The 18490-nt window shown below is 42.0% G+C and overlaps 1 protein-coding gene across 1 annotated transcript in view; it reads left to right on the top strand.

Moving 5' to 3' along the window:
- The window catches only part of PRDM5 (PR/SET domain 5), a 160596-nt gene that overhangs the window by 9575 nt on the left and 132531 nt on the right, over positions 1–18490 (top strand). The window contains exons 2-4 of the mRNA XM_068112530.2: positions 1136–1219; positions 8890–9012; positions 16735–16897. Coding sequence (XP_067968631.1) covers positions 1136–1219; positions 8890–9012; positions 16735–16897 — 370 coding nt within the window. The remainder of the gene's footprint in view (positions 1–1135; positions 1220–8889; positions 9013–16734; positions 16898–18490) is intronic.

Genomic DNA, 18490 nt, shown 5'->3' with positions numbered 1-18490 from the left:
TGTTCCCGGTACGGGACGTGCCCGGTGAAAGCACGTCAGGAAGGGTCCGTTCAACCGCCCACGTGCGGAGATCGAACTACAGGAGTACGGATACATTGAGAGAGACATTGACCATGGAGGGAGTCGGGAGTGGGGCTCACGAGAGGAATGTATAAGATGGCCATCTTAGAGTTATTATAGATGAGTTTACATCTTTGTACTATTGATTGCTGATTGTGGATGGTTGTTGATTGCTCGGGGAATATATCATTGATTATTCCGGATCCTTGGTGTGGGGTTTCTTATTGATTGGAATTCATATTGATTGTGTTACGAAAGCGCATAAATAATATATCTTTCTGGCGGAGTTCCTCTCACGGTCCGGGGGTCACCGAGACCAGGTAGTCACCGGGAGGACCACGTAACACAAGTCACTCAAAACTCTCAAACTTAAAAAAAAACTTTAAAAAAACTTAATTTGAAAACTATAGCACTTACAATAGTGATGTATACAGCAATTTGTAGGTATGAAGATCATCCATTCGATTATGTGAGTGAGGAAAGTGAAAACATAAATTTTGAACGCTTCATCATGCAGAAACCATTGCGGCCTGTTCCAAGGCAAGGTGTTTTGAACAGGCTGAAAAGGTGCAAGACCCCTGCGAGGGATAGTGGACTGACCAAGGATAAAGCCTGTTTTGTTTTAATTAAATAAGGCTGTTGATGATCTTCAAAGAGGGTGTTTTAACACACCCAGTTTTCATTGCACTCCCTTGGAAGTCGAGAAGTATGGATGCAAAGTCTGGGGCCACTACATTATATGGTTGTGGAGTTATGGAGTTATGGAGGAGACGAACACACACTGACTGACTAACGGACACACGTTGCCTTTTATTATTATAGATATGGTTTATCTTTTTATTTCCATTACTTTCTAAAGTTACTTTAGTTTATTTATCTAACGTCCTTCGCTTCGCTTGTTGTTTATTTCCCATTCAAGCTACCTTTTTCCCAGTCATAGTTTGCATCCCGGGTGTGGAGTCCAAGTCCCTGTGTAACAAATATGCTTATTAAATGTATTGTATAGATTACTATAAAATTGGATCCTACTTTGCCATTTATTTACCTTTCATCATTTATTTGTTTCTATTTTAAGGGTGAGAAGTTTGGCCCATTTGCAGGCGAGAAGAAATTACCCAGTGAAGTGGACCCTTGTAAAGATCTGCAACTCATGTGGGAGGTAATACAGACGTGATACTTCACCGCTCGTACAACATTTGTTTATTTTTGTATATGCTTTGTAATCTATGCTTCGTTGAGTTAACATCGAGCAATCTAGATCGAGCAATAATCTCAAAAGGATTATTTTTTTACCTCTGACTTTGTGTCATTTTGAACATCGGTAACATGAGTTTCTTTGAGCCATGTGGTCATGGATTCCATTTCAGACAGGATTGCCTCTGACCAAAATCTGTGTGTCTCTGATGACTTGTGTTACACACCATTCTTTTAGGAGACATTAAACTGACTCCTTTTTGCTTGTGCCTACTTGTGCATTTGGAGTCAATTTCTATGAAACAGTTCACTGTGAGATATATTGGCTGAAGTATTGTCCCCCGTCGCACAGCGGAGCGAAAGGGGGACTATGGTTTTCCCCTGTGTCCGTCCGTCCGTGCGAGCGTGCGAGCGTGCGTGCGGGCGTGCGTAAGCGAAGGACCGCATTCGAATTTGGTGTGCGGGTGCAACCCACGTCAAAATCCAATATGGCCGCCGCCATGTATGTCTGATGCCATGTACGTCTGAACCTTGTGAGCTGAATATCTTGAAAAATAAGCGAAGTTCCAACTTCTAATCTGGTGTGTGGGTGTATCTAGGCATAAGGAAGAACGCTGTTTAAAATTGGGTCGCCACGTCAAAATCCAAGATGGCCGCCGCCATGTACGTCTGAACCTTGTGAGCGAAATATCTTGAAAAATAAGCGAAGTTCCAACTTCTAATCTGGTGTGTGGGTGTATCTAGGCACAAGCAAGAACGCTGTTTAAAATTGGGTCGCCACGTCAAAATCCAAGATGGCCGCCGCCATGTATGTCTGAACCTTGTGTGATGAATATCTTGAAAAACAAGCGAAGTACCAACTTCTAATTTGGTGTGTGGGTGTATCTCGGCATAAGAAAGAATGCTATTGTAAATTGGGTCGTCACGTCAAAATCCAAGATGGCCGCCGCCATGTATGTCTGAACCTTGTGAGTGGAATATCTTGAAAAATAAGCGAAGTACCAACTTCTAATCTGGTGTGTGGGTGTATCTAGGCATAAGGAAGAACGCTATTGAAAATTGGGTCGCCACGTCAAAATCCAAGATGGCCGCCTCCATGTATGTCTGAACCTTGTGAGCAAAATATCATATCATAGCATGTTTTCTGCGTCTTCCACTTTGTCAACTCACATCACTTCCCCGACGGGGGACCGAGGCGTAACGCTTGTTGAAACTTTATAAAGCGTATAAAATTCACTATACTATGACTCAAAAAGGCATGTACAGTCACGTGAAAAAGTAAGTACACCCCATGTAAAGTTTTGACTTTTTCAACATATTTCAACATACAGCTATTTGATCTTCATTTCAACAATATTGATAGATAAAGGTGATATAATATAACAAATATCATGAAACATTTACATTTTGTAATCCATTGTATAATTTAAATGAACATAAATGCAAATTTCGCATGTGGAAAAAGTAAGTACACCCTGGGCTCTAAAGGTGGTATTGCCTCCTTTGGTAGAAACAACCTCAAGTAGATGTTTCTTATAACTGTCTACCAGTCTCTGACATAGACTGAGGGGGAAATTTTTTTGCCCACTCCTCCATGCAGTATTCTTTCAGCTGTGCGATGTTTGAGGGGTTTCTTGCATGTACAGCTCGTTTCAAATCCCCCCACAACATCTCAATGGGATTTAGATCCGGGCTTTGACTTGGCCATTCCAGAACCCTTCATTTCTTTCTTTTCAGCCATTCCTTGGTGGATTTACTGGTATGTTTAGGGTCATTGTCATGTTGCAAGGTCCACCTTCGGTTGAGCTTCAACTTTCCGACCGATGGCCTCACATTATCCTCAAGCACCCTCTGGTACAATGAAGAATTCATAGTGGATTCTATGATGGTGAGCTGCCCAGGCCCTGATGCAGCAAAGCTGCCCTAAACCATAATATTTCCACCACCATGCTTTACAGTTGGTATCAGGTTCTTGTGGTCAAATGCTGTCTTTGGTTTTCGCCAAACATGTCTTCTGGTACTGTGGCCAAATAGCTCTACCTTTGACTCATCTGTCCAGAGCACATTGTTCCAGAAGTGCTGGTCTTTGCCTCGGTGTTCATTGGCAAACTTTAGGCTTGCCCTGATGTTCTTTCTGGACAGCAAAGGTTTCCTCCTGGCACACCTCCCATGTAGATCAAATTTGTGCAGCCTCTTTCTGATGGTAGACTCATGTACTTTGACATCAACAGTGGCAAGATCTACCTGTAGGTCCCGTGATGACATTCTGTGGTTCTTAGAGACTTCTTTCAGCATCTTGCGGTCTGCTCTCGGGCTGAACTTCCTGGGGCGGCCTGGCCTGAACAAGTTGGCAGTTGTTTGGAATCTTCTCCACTTGTACATTATCTTCCGGACAGTCGAATGATTGATTTCAAATTGTTTGGAGATCTTTTTAAATCCCTTCCCAGACTCGTAGGCATCTATAACCTTCTTTCTGAAGGCCTCGGAGAGCTCTTTTGATCTAGGCATGGTGACGCCGCACACTTCAACAACAAAGAGCAAACCAAACGAAATGTCTGAGGTTTAAATAAGACAGGTTCCTCCAAGATCCTCTCTAACGATGTTCTCATCATTTGCACCTGAGCTGGTGCACCTGATTCTAATTTTAGGTATTTGAAGTAGTGATAAATGTTGGGGTGTACTTACTTTTTACACATGCGAAATTTGCATTTATGTTTATTTAAATTATACAATGGACTACAAAATGTAAATGTTTCATGATATTTGTTATGTTATTTCACCTTTATCTATCAATATTGTTGAAATGAAGATCAAATAGCTGTATGTTGAAATATGTTGAAAAAGTCAAAACTTTACATGGGGTGTACTTACTTTTTCACGTGACTGTAATTAACAAATCCTCCCTACCCCTCATTGCTGCCCACACACCTTATTTGTCCAATTCTCCCTCTATTTTGTTCCTCAACCCTGCTGCTGCCCTGCATGCCCCCACTCTTTCTGCTGTTCCTTTTGTTCTGTTGCATCCTAATCCGTTCTCTGTTCTAGCTCTTCCATAATCCTTGACTTTGTATATATAAGAAAACCCAAAAGAAGTGGATTGTCCACGGCACCAGCCAATTCAACATCCTGTCATTTTGAATTGGGACGATAAATCATATATATGGGTACAGCCCTACAGGTTGTGGATACAAATATAGTTAAAGGCAGCTCAGTAGTAAGGATTTGGATTACAACATTCTTCTAAAGTGGGGTAGTCTCAGGGCTTTTTCTTTGGTGGTGTATAGGTAACTGAGCGCTGCCTTGCATGCTCCCAGAAGTTTGTTTTAGCAATGTAAAGGTCGGGCATGGCGATTGTGAATATTACTGGTTCGACGATGTGTTCGGCCTGAACTGCATGAAAATCAAAATGTCGGTGGGTGGAGTCAGCCTTCCTACTAATGCAATGACGTCATTGTGGGTGGAGTCAGGCCAGCTGTCCAACCAATGGGCGGAAAGAGAGAAACAGACGGACAGAAAACTGCTGCTACTTTAATATATAGATTATTGGATAGTCACTCAGTAAAAAGTAATCGGTTCAATAATTGTTTTTTGGTGGGGGTGAAGAGGAAGGAAGGGGGTAATCCAGTTCACTTTCCTGGTGTAAATGTAATGCTAGTCAACATATTGTGGTTTGCTCTTAACGTGAACTTGGGATCAGCACTAAAATGCTACTTGTGAAAAGACGGCGCTGCCAAAACAGGCCCACCCAAGTGGATAGAAAAGAAAGGTGAAATACACGTGCAGGTCAAAATTAGCTCTACCAATGAACTTTATTAATTAACGATACAGGCATGGCTGTAACTCTGGGTGGGCCAGGCCTACCCAAAATGGTATAGCCTATCATTTTCACATCGGGTTATTTAAGCAGTGCTGGTCAGGGTTACAATCAATATTTGGAAATATATTACAAATTTAGCTCTGCACTTCCAAGCAAATTATATTTGCACTTCACAGTATCTTATTTAAATGATTTACCTAACTTTAGAGTATAAAATGTATTAATAGTGCTTTGAAAAAAATAACTAGAGCGAAGTCGATGGCGCGCCATTGCAAATCCCCACGCTTCCCACCAAAAGCAAAGTTGAAAGATGGCAAAAAGTTCTACAAGGAATGAAATTTCAAATTTTGAGTTAAAATTAAGAGTTACAGTGGTCAAAACTAGATAGACTCAAACTTGATATTGGGCCATTCGTTATGAAACTTTTTGCCATTGTTCAAGTTTGCTTTAGGTGGGAAGCGTGGGATTGACTAGGGTTAGGCATTCGGAACGTGCGTATGTGTGACGTACGTGTCTGCATTTTTAAAATTCATTTTCTCGGCAACCGTTGGTCTGATTGACACGAGATTTTACCATATGAGCGCCTCCACCTGTAGATTTTTTTTACTCCTAATTATGTCATAGATCACGTGGTATGGACGCCATCTTGGGAAAAATCGAAAAACGTTGCACCTCTATATCTCTGAAACCGCTCCATGGAATAAATTGAAACATGGCTCATTGTAAAGAACTCCCCATGGGGGATTTTTTTTTTTTTTTTTTTTTTTTTGTGTACTGAATCGAGGCTCGTGAAAGAGCTAACATTTATTTCACAAACAAATCAACCAGACAAACAAAATATATAAAAAGAGGGAGCGGAAGACAAGATGGGGAGAGAAGGGGAAGCACACAACAAAAACATTGAGAGCAGGGAGAAGTGTGGGAGGGAGAGGGCTTGGGGGGATGAGGCGTGGGAAGGGGAGGTATAAAACACAAGGAGACCAAGGACTTCCAGGACAGAAGTTGGTATTTCAAAAAAAAGTGTAGGATTTGGGGTGAAATTAGTGGGGGTAGAAAAGATCAAGGTTTTGGATGGGGGAAGATAAGAGATGGTGGTGAACAGCTGTTTTAAAGACCTGGAGGGTGGAGTGCGATTGAAGAGAGTGAGGGAGTTTGTTCCAGAGGTGGGAGAAAAGAGGAATGAAGGAGTGAAGGTGAGCAGAAAGTCTTGATTTTGGCAGTTTAACCATAAGAGGGTTGCAGGCAGATCTTGTGTGACCTGTAGGAATATTTGGGGGGCAGAGCCCAGAGAGAGCTGGGGGGGCAAGGCCAGAGAGGAGTCAGTAGAAGACGGAAAGACCACCAACCTGCCTGCGGTGAGTGAGTGAAAGGCCCTTGGAGTTAGCTTCATCGCGGGAGATTCCAATGATTCTGAACGCTTTGGTTTCAACAGCGTGAAGACGAGCTAGGTGTGAGGCAGGAGCACCAGACCAGAGGGGAGAACAGTATTCCATAGAGCTGCGGATGAAAGCCTTGTATGTGGTGAGGAGCTCAGGTGTGCCAAGGAAGGACTTCGCACGACGGAGGATGCACAGTCGGCGACTGGCTTTGGAGGCCAGATTTGAAATGTGGTTTTCCCAGGAAAGATCATGGCAGATAGTGAGACCCAAACGCTTGAGTGACAGAACTTCTTGGAGAGGATTATTCAGAAAGTGGATGGGAGGGTTGTCCAGTCGGTCTTTTCGGAGAGACATCGTAAGAGTGTGAGATTTGTCAGGATTGAAAGACATGTTCCACTTGTTTGCCCAGTCTGTGATTTTGTCCAGGTCTGCAGAGAGTGAGGAGGCTGCGGACTGCCGATCTGAGGGATGAGGTATGGAGCGGCAGAGAGTAGAGTCGTCAGCAAAGAGATAGAGAGGATTTTCAAGAGAGTCAGAGAGATCATTGATGAAGACCAGAAAAAGCACAGGGCCCAGAACACTGCCTTGGGGAACTCCAGCCTGAACAGGAAGAGGAGATGAGAGAAACCCATTCAGGGCCACACGTTGACTACGACTAGAGAGGAAGTCCGCCAGCCATGCGTGGAGATTTCCATGGATACCAAAGGAGGAGAGTTTGGTGAGCAGAGCGGGGTGCCAGACCGTATCGAAGGCACGTGAAATGTCAAGGGAGACAGCTCTAATTTCCTGTTTGGTGTTGAGGACCTCCATCCATTTTTGAGAAAGCAGAAGCAGCATGTCCAGAGTAGAGTGACCAGGTCTGAAACCAAATTGATGGTCAGAGATCAAGCCATTGGAGAAGAGGAAAGATTTCATATCTGAAGCAATGATGGATTCCATGACTTTGCTGATAATTGGGAGAAGGCTGATTGGTCTGTAGTTGCTAGGATCTGTTTTTGCACCTTTTTTGTGCAAAGCGGTGATGTTGGTGATGTTGGTGATGTTGGTGATGTTGGTGTTGAAAGTGTTGGTGATGTTGGTAATGATGATGTCATCAGTACCTTAGTTATAACGTCATAATTTGACAAGTACAACACTTGATTTGATCAGTATGGATTTTTTTTTCTCTGCAATTCTTTGTCCGATTGACAAAATAAATTCACCATCGGAGCGCCTCCTGTAGAATATGTGAATTATAATATGATTTCATAGGTCATGTGGTACAGGCGCCATCTTGGAAAAACTTTACACCTCTATATCTCCCAAACTGCTCAATGGAAAAAGTTAAAACAAGGCTCATTGTTAAGTACTCCCCATGGGGAATAAGATATATTAATGATGATGCCACCGGTGCCTTCATTATGATGTCATAATTCGACAAGTATAACGCTTCATCCGATCAGTATGAATTTTTTTTAAATCTGCAACTGTTGGTCTGATGGACACAAAATTTTCACTGTAGGAGCACCTCCTGTCGAATATTTTAATGATAATTATGACATAATTGGTCACGTGGTACAGGTGCCATCTTGTTAAAACTGAAAATCGTTACACCTCTATATCTCCAAAATCGCTCCTTGGAAAAAATTGAAACGTGTCTCATTATAAAGAACTCCGTATTGAGGAATAGGTGTTGTTAACGATTACGTCATTGGTGTCATAATTATGGCATTGGCTTAGCGGCGTTGGCTTAGCGGCTAGGGTGCCAGCTTAGGATCCTAGGATCCTGGGTTCGAATCCCGGTCGATCACTGAATTAACGCCAGGGGGGTTGACTCAGCCTGTCATCCTTCCGAGGTCGGCTAATTGAGTACCAGTTCACTGGTAATTCCCTGTTTGTCGTAAAAGGCGACAAACAGGGTTGGCGGCAGGAAGGGCATCCGGCCGTAAAACATTGCTTCAAAAAGGGAACCGAAAAACAACAACAATCCACGGTGCCCGAAAAAGGCCAACCCCCGCTTGCGGGGAAAAATGGCCTCTAAAGGTGGGTTTTTTTTTTTTGTCATAATTATGACATCATAATTTGACAGGGACAATGCTTAGTCTGATCAGTTTGAAATTTTTTGAGCATGATCTATGCAACAATTATATTAGAAAATATAAATTTATGATGTAGTCGCTCACGTGGTCCGGCAGCCATTTTGGATCAAAGAAAAAACCCTTCAAAAACAAAAGAGTTGGCTCACACCAAGTTGACTGTGCAGGGTAAGTATTCTATGAATACCATCTAGTTGCTAATAGTTTTTGTCCATTGTTTATCTATTCTCCTTTAATCAGATGATTCTTGAAACAGACAAGCTCGTCAACAAAAATCTATTTAGAATCAAAGTTATATAAACTAAAAGCTTTCGCCTCTTTATTTACACTTCCTTCCTCTGCATCACTACCATTACTTCCCCAGGTGCAGGATGAACATGGTGAACCACTCTTTGTGCTTGATGCCAGCAGTCCCCGTCATTCCAACTGGCTTCGCTTCGTGCACCAAGCTCCATCTGATGAAGAAAAAAACTTGGCTGCTATACAGGTGTAGTTTCCATCCAGTTGGGTGTACAGGGGGTCCTCGCTTTATGTCTCTCAGATTATATGTTGTTTCCCATATACGTCCATAAGTTATTTTGGAACATTTTCATTTTACGTCCAAAACGACCGACAATTTCCCACACTAACATCCATTGGACAGACGACCATTTGCCAGGTCCCACCCACAATGCTTTGCGTACCAGCTTCCTGCATTCCATCCCACAATGCACTACAGCCTCTCTCTCTCAGACTTTATATCACGCTGTACATTGTTGGACTTAGTGCCGCCACGTATTTTTAAACAATGTCAACGAGCAATAATCAGCTTGGCATGCTACAAAGCAATTTATGATGTCAAAATGTCTGTGGGTAAGCAGACGATATTTGATGCATTCTTCAGAAAGGCGAAGGAATCCAAACCATTCATGGAAAAAACAGGACCTTCTGACCTCCAAATTAATATTGCAACATCCGTAGTCGAGCCTTCAGATGATATTGAGATGGCAGTGGATGACCCTTCCACTGCGTCTCCATCCTCCTCCGACTAGCTTACTCCTCATCACTTCCACCAGCCAGTCCCAGCATGCCCGATCAGCCAACTTTTGAAGGTGTAAGACCACTGAATTATCATTATAAAATAGTTAAAATATATGGAAAGTAAGATAAAAAAAGGTGTTTGGGGATATAAATTTATTTAATTTATTGTATTTTTTCCTGTTTTGTGTGTTTCATATGTATTGTTTAATTGCTTGGCTTGTTAAGTGGTGTTCTGTATAAGACGTAAACTAAGTGTTGGATCACATCTCCCCTTAATTACATTAATTATTGTGGGGGGAAAATTCCCCGCTATCTGTCGTTTCCTTATCAGTCAAACTTTTCTGGAACGTATCTTGGATGTATAACGAGGACCCCACTGTATATGTTTTTTTTGGACAAGCGTGTCTTTTAGCCATGGAAATATGTAAAATATTTCTACAAGTGAGTCTGAAGGATGTGAGTAAATCATATAAAATTTTCAAATGTTCTCATAAATTGCAGGATTTGCTTGTTGATGGTCATACATTGAAAGTATGATGAATGAAAAATGAATGAATGATCGTTTTAAGGCCATTTTCCCCGCTAGAGCAGGGGTTAGCCTTGCGGGCCCCATGACAATCATGGTTCCCTGTTTGAGGCAATGTTTTTATGGCCGGATGCCCTTCCTGGCGCCAACCCTTAGTCACCTCTTACGATGCGCAGGGATACGGTGTACCTATTCTAAACCGGGGTACACACCGGGATCATTCATCCCAGCAAGCTGGTACTCAATTTGCCGACCTCGGAAGGATGACAGGCTGAGTCAACCCCCTGGTGTTAATTTAACGAGCGACTTAATTTAGCGATACATTGAGAGTATGATGAACAATAATTTTTATTTCATGCACCAGTGATTTTTTTTTTTTTGTATACAGAGTCGAGGCTCGTGAAAGAGCTAACATTTATCAAACAAACAAATCAAACAAATAAGCAAACAAAGTATATAAAATGGGGAGCGGTCGACAAGATGGGGAGAGAAGGGGAGGAAGCACACAAACACAACATTTGAGAGCAGGGACATCGGGAGATGTGTGGGAGGGAGAGGGCCTGGGGGTGGGCAGGATAGGTATAAAACGCAAGGACACCAAGGACTTCCAGGAAAGAAGTCGACACCTCAAAAAGTGGATTTGGGGTGAAATTAGCGGGGGTAGAAAAGATCAAGGTTTTGGATTGGGGAAGATAAGAGATGGTTTTAAAGCCGTTTTAAAGACCTGAAGGGAGGGGTGGGATTGAAGAGAGTGAGGGAGTTTGTTCCAGAGGTGGGAGAAAAGAGGAATGAAGGAGTGAAGGTGAGCAGAGAGTCTTGATTTTGGCAGTTTAACCATCAGAGGGTTGCAGGCAGATCTTGTGTGACCTGTAGGAATATTTGGGGGACAGAGCCCAGAGAGAGCTGGGGGAGCAAGGCTGGAGAGGAGTCGGTATAAGAAGGAAAGACCACCAACCTGCCTGCGGTGAGTAAGTGAAAGGCCCTCGGAGATAGCGTCATCGCGGGAGATTCCAATGATTCTGAATGCTTTGGTTTCAACAGCGTGAAGACGAGCTAGGTGTGAGGCAGGAGCACCAGCCCAGAGGGGAGAGCAGTACTCCATTAAGCTGCGGATGAAAGCCTTGTATGTGGTGTGGAGCTCAGGTGTGCCAAGGAAGGACTTCGCACGACAGAGGATGCCCAGTCGGCGACTGGCTTTGGATAAATGGATAAATAGGCTTTTTGTATGACAGACGTACCTTGAAATATTGTTTTTGAAGTTTCCTGTTCCTGGTGTGATAAATGCAAGCAAATTTTTATCATTGCCTGACTATACTATACTGTGCTATACATTATACTACAATGTACTATAACTATAGGATACTATACTCACACTCGCCTCTGAGCTATCTAGCTTGAGTTTGAATATCGGCCAATCTATAAATGTTGCACATGCAGGATGAGGCTGGAATCCCTTAGATGGACCATAAATGGTGTCCCTCTGATCGCATTAGTTGTTGGACGTTAAAGATCTCACTGTCCTTTATAAAGAATGGGCTAGTTAGCACCAACACTTCCAACAACCATTGGCTTAGCCAACTATCGTGGCTGCCTCTTCACGGCGAGTCTGAAGCGGTGAGGCCAAATCTTCCCCATTCTTCCCTGTGGCCGGATTTGGCAATGTCAGGGCAGCGCGGTCACATTGAATGCCCATTGGTCCCCATGGACTGGCCCTTTCCCTCTTGTCCCTCCCTCTCTCTCTCTTTCACTTTCTCTTTCTTTCTCTCTCTTTCTCTCTCTCTCTCCCCCTCTAACTCTGTCATCGCCCTGACTTTGTGAAGGCGGGGGTACACTATCCTGGATTTGGTGGATATCTGGGTCGCTCCTGCGAGATTGATCGGCTGTCTCAGTGCCACGGGCTTGTTTGAAAGAACTGTCAGGAGCTATGCAACAACAACAATAACAAAAGCAACAACAACCATTGGCCTAGTGATATTTAAGTAGCTTCAAAGTACAGTCATGGTCAAAAATATTGGCACCCTCGCACTTTTTTCAAATAACTCACAATTTTCTCTAAAAATAAGTTCAAATTGACAAATGTATTTGGTCTCCACAATTCTTTATTTCACTGTTAATATTACAGAACCTTTGTTTTTGATTCAGAACTTAATATTTCCTTTTAAATCAGTAAATAAAAAGAAATGGCATTGACAAAATTATTGACACCCAAGACTTAATATTTGGTAGCACAGACTTTGGACAAAATAACTGCAGTCAAGCACTTCCTGTAGCCATGAATGAGCTTCCTACTCCTCTCTACTGGCAGTTTGGCCCACTCTTCTTGTGTAAACTGCTCCAGTTCTCCCAGATTTGAAGGGTGCCTTCTCCCAACCTCTATTTTCAGATCTCCCCACAGGTATTTAATGGGATTTAGATCTGGACTCATTGCTGGTCACTGCAAAACAGTCCAGTGTCTTGTCTTGAACCATTTCTGGGTGCTTTTTGAAGTGTTTGGGGTCATTGTCCTGCTGCAAGAGCCATGACATTCGACGGAGACCCAGCTTTCTGACACTGGGTTGAACATTGCACTCCAAAATGCCTTGCTAATCTCCTGATTTCATGATGCCATGCACACATTCAAGGCACCCAGTGCCAGAGGCAGCACAGCAACCCCAAAACATCACTGAACGTCCTCCATGTTTGACTGTAGGGAAGTTGTTCTTTTCTTTAAAGGCTTCATTTTGTTTTCTGTAAACATAGAGATGATGTGTTTTACCAAAAAGCTCTAATTTGGTCTGATCTGTTCACAGGACATTCTTCCAGAAGGGTTTTGGCTTGTCCAGGTGTGTTTTGGCAAACTCCAATCTGGCTTTCTTAGCAGTGGGGTCCTCCTGGGTCTCCTACAATAGAACCCCCTTTCATTGAGTTGGCGACGGATGGTGCGAGTTGAAACTGTCGTACCTTGTGTCTGAAGTTCAGCTTGAATCTGGTTGGCAGTTGATCGAGGTGCTTTCTCCACCATTTGAACAATCCTTCGCTGCAATCTTCGATCAAGTTTTCTCTTGTGGCCACATCCAGGAAGGTTGGCTACAGTGCCATGGGCCATTCAAAAAATAAAATAAAATCTAATTTCCTTCTCTCCCCATGGCCGTTCGTTCTTCGACCACGTGTTTCACCCCACCCGTTTTTTTTCTCTCTCCTTCCTTCATAAGTCAATCATCTCCAGCCGACACCTTTCCAATTGTAGTTTTCACCATACTTCTTTAACTTTATCCTTCTTCCTCTGATCCACTTTCACCTAACCTTCAAAAAAACACATCAACGAAGAATTTAAAAAGTAGGCCTCTCCTCCCGTACAAACACATTTGCTTATACACCTCCCTGTTCCTTCGCTCCCTGCTCTCCTGGCTGTTAATCTCCTATTCTTCTGTTCCTGCTTCTGAACCTGTGCTGGAATCATTAATCCCCCTTAGGAATCCTTCATGCCCTCATTTAGGGAATTTCCCCAGATAGTTTTCATGATTTAGTTTAAAAATGTTTAAACTTCCCCCTGAAGTGTTGTATTCTGTTGTATATTATAACACACTTTTCTTCTTCTTTCAAAGGTTGTTTTCGATTTGCTCACCAAATCTCTTCATTTCAAATAAAAATTCAATCTCTCACAGTTCTTCCTTCCTACATTCCCTAAACCCAGCTACACCCAGCTGCTCCTGGACTCTGTGTCCTTCTCTCCCGACAAGGTGGAGAAGTTTCTGTCAATCCTCGACTCTGATTCTGCAACTAGACCTCACGGCATCAGCCCACAGGTCCTAAAATCCTGCTCTGCCGCTCTTTCACTCCCTCTCTCTCTTCTCATCACCCTCTCTTTTGCTCAAGGTCATCTGCCATCAGCTTGGAAATCAGCCAACATCACCGCTTTACACAAAAAGGTGCAAAAACAGATCCTTGCACCTGCAGACCAATCAGCCTGCTCCTAATTATCACAAAGTCATGGAATCCATCATTGCTTCGGATATCAAATCCTTCCTCTTCTCCAATGGCTTGATCTCAGATCATCAATTTGGATTCATACCAGGTCACTCTACTCTGGACATGCAGCTTCTGCTGTCTCAACAATGGATGGAGGTCATTAATGCCAAACAGGAAATCAGAGCTGTCTCCCTTGACATATCACGTGCCTTCGATATGGTCTGGCACCCCGCTCTGCTCACCAAACTCTCCTCCTATGGTATCCATGGAAATCTCCACGCATGCCTTGCGGACTTCCTCTCTGGTCGTAGTCAGGGTGCGGCCCTGATTGGGTTTCTCTAATCTCCCCTTCCCGTTCAGGCTGGAGTTCCCCAAGGCAGTGTTCTGGACCCTGTGCTTTTTCTGGTCTTCATCAATGATCTCCCCGATTCTCTGGAAAATCCTCTCTATCTCTTTGCTGATGACCCCACTCTCTGCTGCTCCATACCTCATCCCTCATATCGGCAGTCTGCAGCCTCCTCACTCTCTGCAGACCTGGACAAAATCACTGACTGGGCAAACAAGTGGAATATGTCTTTCAATCCTGACAAATCTCACACTCTTACGATGTCTCTCCGAAAAGACCGACTGGACAACCCTCCCATCTACTTTCTGAATAATCCTCTCCAAGAAGTTCTGTCACTCAAGCTCTTGGGTCTCACAATCTGCCCTGATCTTTCCTGGGAAAACCACATTTCAAATCTGGCCTCCAAAGCCAGTCGCCCATGGTCATCCTCCGTTGTGCGAAGTCCTTTCTTGGCACACCTGAGTTCCTCACCACATACAAGGCTTTCATCCGCAGCTCAATAGAATACTGCTCTCCCCTCTGGGCTGGTGCTCGTGCCTCACACCTAGCTCGGCTTCATGCTGTTGAAACCAAAGCTTTCAGAATCATTGGAATCTCCCGCGATGAAGCTAACTCTGAGGGCCTTTCACTCACTCACTGCAGGCAGGTTGGTGGTCTTTCTCTCTTTGACCCACTCCTCTCTGGCTTAACCCCCCAACCCCCAGCCTTGTCTGTGCTCTGTCCCCCAAATACTCCTTCAGGTCGCACAATATCTGCCAGCCACCCTCTTCTGGTTAAACTGCCAAAATGAAGACTCTCTGCTCACCTTCACTCTTTCATTCCTCTTTTCTCCCGCCTCTGGAACAAACTCCCTCACTCTCTTCAATCCCACTCCTCCCTCCAGGTCTTTAAAACGGCTGTTCACCACCATCTCTTATCTTCCCCCATCCAAAACCGTGATCTTTTTTACCCCTGTTAATTCACTCCAGGGTCACTTTTCTGAAATACCGACTTCTTTCCTGGAAGTCCTAGCTGTGTCCATGTGTTTTTTTTTTTTAACCTCTCCCATTCTCCCCCTCCCCCTTCCCACGCCTCCTCCCCCCAAGCCCTCTTTCTCCCACAGATCTCTCACTCGATGTCCCTGCTCGCAAATGTTGTACTTGTGTGCTTCCCGCTCTCTCCCCACCTTGTCTCCCGCTCCCTTTATGATAAGTCTTGTGTGTCGCTTTTTTTTTTTTGGCATTAATGTTAGCTCTTACACGAGCTTCGATCTTGTAAACAAAAAAAACAAACAAACAAACAAAACATCCTGATAACATTGCGTACGGTGGACACAGGAACATCAATGTCTCTGGAGATAGACTTGTAGCCTTGAGATTGCCCATGCTTGGCTACAATCTTGTGTCTGACCTCCTCAAACAATTCTCTGGTTTTCTTTCTTTTCTCCATGCTCATTGTGGTACACACGGTGACACAAAACAGCAGAATGACTCCTTTTCTCCTTTAAAACTGGTTGAATGAGTGATTTTTAAATTGCAGGTACCTGCAGCTCACCACAGGTGAGTTCAAATCCAAAGTAAAGGAGAATCACCTGCTTGAAATCTAATTATTTCCAACAACTTCTAAAAGGTGCCAATAATATTGTCCGGGCCATTTTAGGATTTCTGTGTGGAATAAGCTAAGATGAAGTAATTTTTCAGCTTTTTTTGTTTTGTTCCACTGCAAACCAATGAAATACACATATGGATACCAAAATATTTTTTAATTTCAACAATTTTCTGGAAGAAATGGTGCATTATTTGAAAAAAGTGCAAGGGTGCCAATATTTTTGGCCACGACTGTATATACCGTTATTAGGTTGTTTGTTGTTCTTCGTATGAATTAATTATGCATCTGTCTAGGCATGGATAGCAGCAATAAGACAATAATAGGCATTGAATAATAAATAACTGCAATAATAATAAGATAAATTGAAGGCAGGTCATTTTTACCAGGTAGATGTTTGTCTGTAGCTGCTGTTGTCCACATATGGATCCATCTTCTGGAACCATTATGGTGAACTACAGGAAAATTTGGTCAGTTTTCGAATGCAGAATTTTGAAATTTGGCCTGGATATCAGCACACAATGGCATACTGTTTTTTTAATTTACCCTTATCACTTTCGCATACACCTTCAAATCATTTGGCTTGTAATGCCTTCTGAAAACATGGCGTACTCATTGATGCTTTGCGCTTCTTGCAATGACAGTTCATCATCAGGTTGATAAACAAATCCAGATAAGCTAGCTTTTTGATAAGTAGGCTACCTCAGTGCCGTCCTTGATTAAGGTGTGTTCATCGAAGTACATTTTATAATTTTCATACTTTTTTGTGATGATTGTGTTTTCAGGAGGGAGAGAACATTTTTTACTTGGCAATTGATAACATAGACGCAGACAGGGAATTGCTTATCGGCTACCTGGATAATGAGGAGGAAGAAGAGCCTGGACAAGATGAGGCAAGCGGTTGGCAAGAAGAGTGCGACCAGAAGCGGGAACATTCTTCAAAATCAAGTAAAACTTTTTGGAAGATTGGGATTGGTCACGGGAAGGGTTGTTGCAGTAGTTGATGATAATGACTACCTCACCTCCCGGTGTGAATGTTACTCCGTGATATGACAGACAGTGTGTGGTAGCCAAGTCAAGACAAGATAGAGTTTTATTTTAGACAAGATAGAGTCAAGATAGACAAGATAGAGTTTTATTAGTATTAGTATTTAGTATTCGTATTTAGTATTATTAGTATTTAGTATTTAGTTTAGTATTTAGTATTTAATATTATTTAGTATTAGTTTAGTATTTAGTATTTAGTTTAGTATTTAGTATTTAATATTATTTAGTATTAGTTTAGTATTATTAGTATTTAGTATTAGTATATTAGTATTAGTACAAGATAGAGTATTAGTCAAGACAAGATAGAGTTTTATTAGTATTTGTATTTAGTATTAGTATATTAGTATTAGTACAAGATAGAGTATTAGTCAAGACAAGATAGAGTTTTATTCGTATTACTATTTAGTATTAGTATATTAGTATTAGTATATTAGTATTAGTACAAGATAGAGTATTAGTCAAGACAAGATAGAGTTTTATTAGTATTTGTATTTAGTATTAGTATATTAGTATTAGTATATTAGTATTAGTACAAGATAGAGTATTAGTCAAGACAAGATAGAGTTTTATTAGTATTTGTATTTAGTATTAGTATATTAGTATTAGTACAAGATAGAGTATTAGTCAAGACAAGATAGAGTTTTATTCGTATTACTATTTAGTATTAGTATATTAGTATTAGTACAAGATAGAGTATTAGTCAAGACAAGATAGAGTTTTATTAGTATTTGTATTTAGTATTAGTATATTAGTATTAGTATATTAGTATTAGTACAAGATAGAGTATTAGTCAAGACAAGATAGAGTTTTATTCCAAATGTGAATAACTTGGCTTTTTCTTTCTCATGTCAATGTTTTGTTCTGACTACATTATCCATACACTCTCTTCCTCCTCTCAACCTCCTTTATTTTTCTTCCACTCTTTGAAAGCTTTCCTACCAAAAGTCACAGTCATACCAAAGATGTTTAGATACCCTTTGCAAGAATGTCTGATTTGCACAGCCCAGATGATCATAAACAAGCATGGTACAGTAAAACCTTGAATATCGCGGTGTTGACCAATCGTGGCAACCTCTTTGTGTACCAATTTAGTTATCGTGGGGTTTGATTTTGACCAATCACGGTTTTTGAGCTGAACTGTGATGCTGATCTCACATCACAAGGCTTTCACGCACCGTTAATAATGGAATGGTGCTGAAGCGTAAAATGATGGGCAAAGGTGATTCTTTAAATTTTATTTATCCGATGGTTTACGGAGCTGCAGAACGATTTATAAAAGAAACGCATTGACAGATTACAAAGGAAAGCGATTTAAGAGATTAATAGGGGAGGAATGGTAGTGGCGACGGGCAAGTTTAAAATGACTACTGAATGTTTAATCTGCTTCATCTTAGCAGGAGACTCCATTGTATTTTTTTTATATATATTTTTTTGTATACTGAATCAAGGCTCGTGAAAGAGCTAACATTTACTTCACAAACAAATCAACCAGAC

The sequence above is a fragment of the Myxine glutinosa genome, chromosome 4 (assembly GCF_964187855.1).
Source record: "Myxine glutinosa chromosome 4, kmMyxGlut1.1, whole genome shotgun sequence".
NCBI classification, from domain to species: domain Eukaryota; kingdom Metazoa; phylum Chordata; class Myxini; order Myxiniformes; family Myxinidae; genus Myxine; species Myxine glutinosa.
Note: the sequence above shows the minus strand (reverse complement) of the source record. Positions and strands in the feature narration are given on the sequence as shown.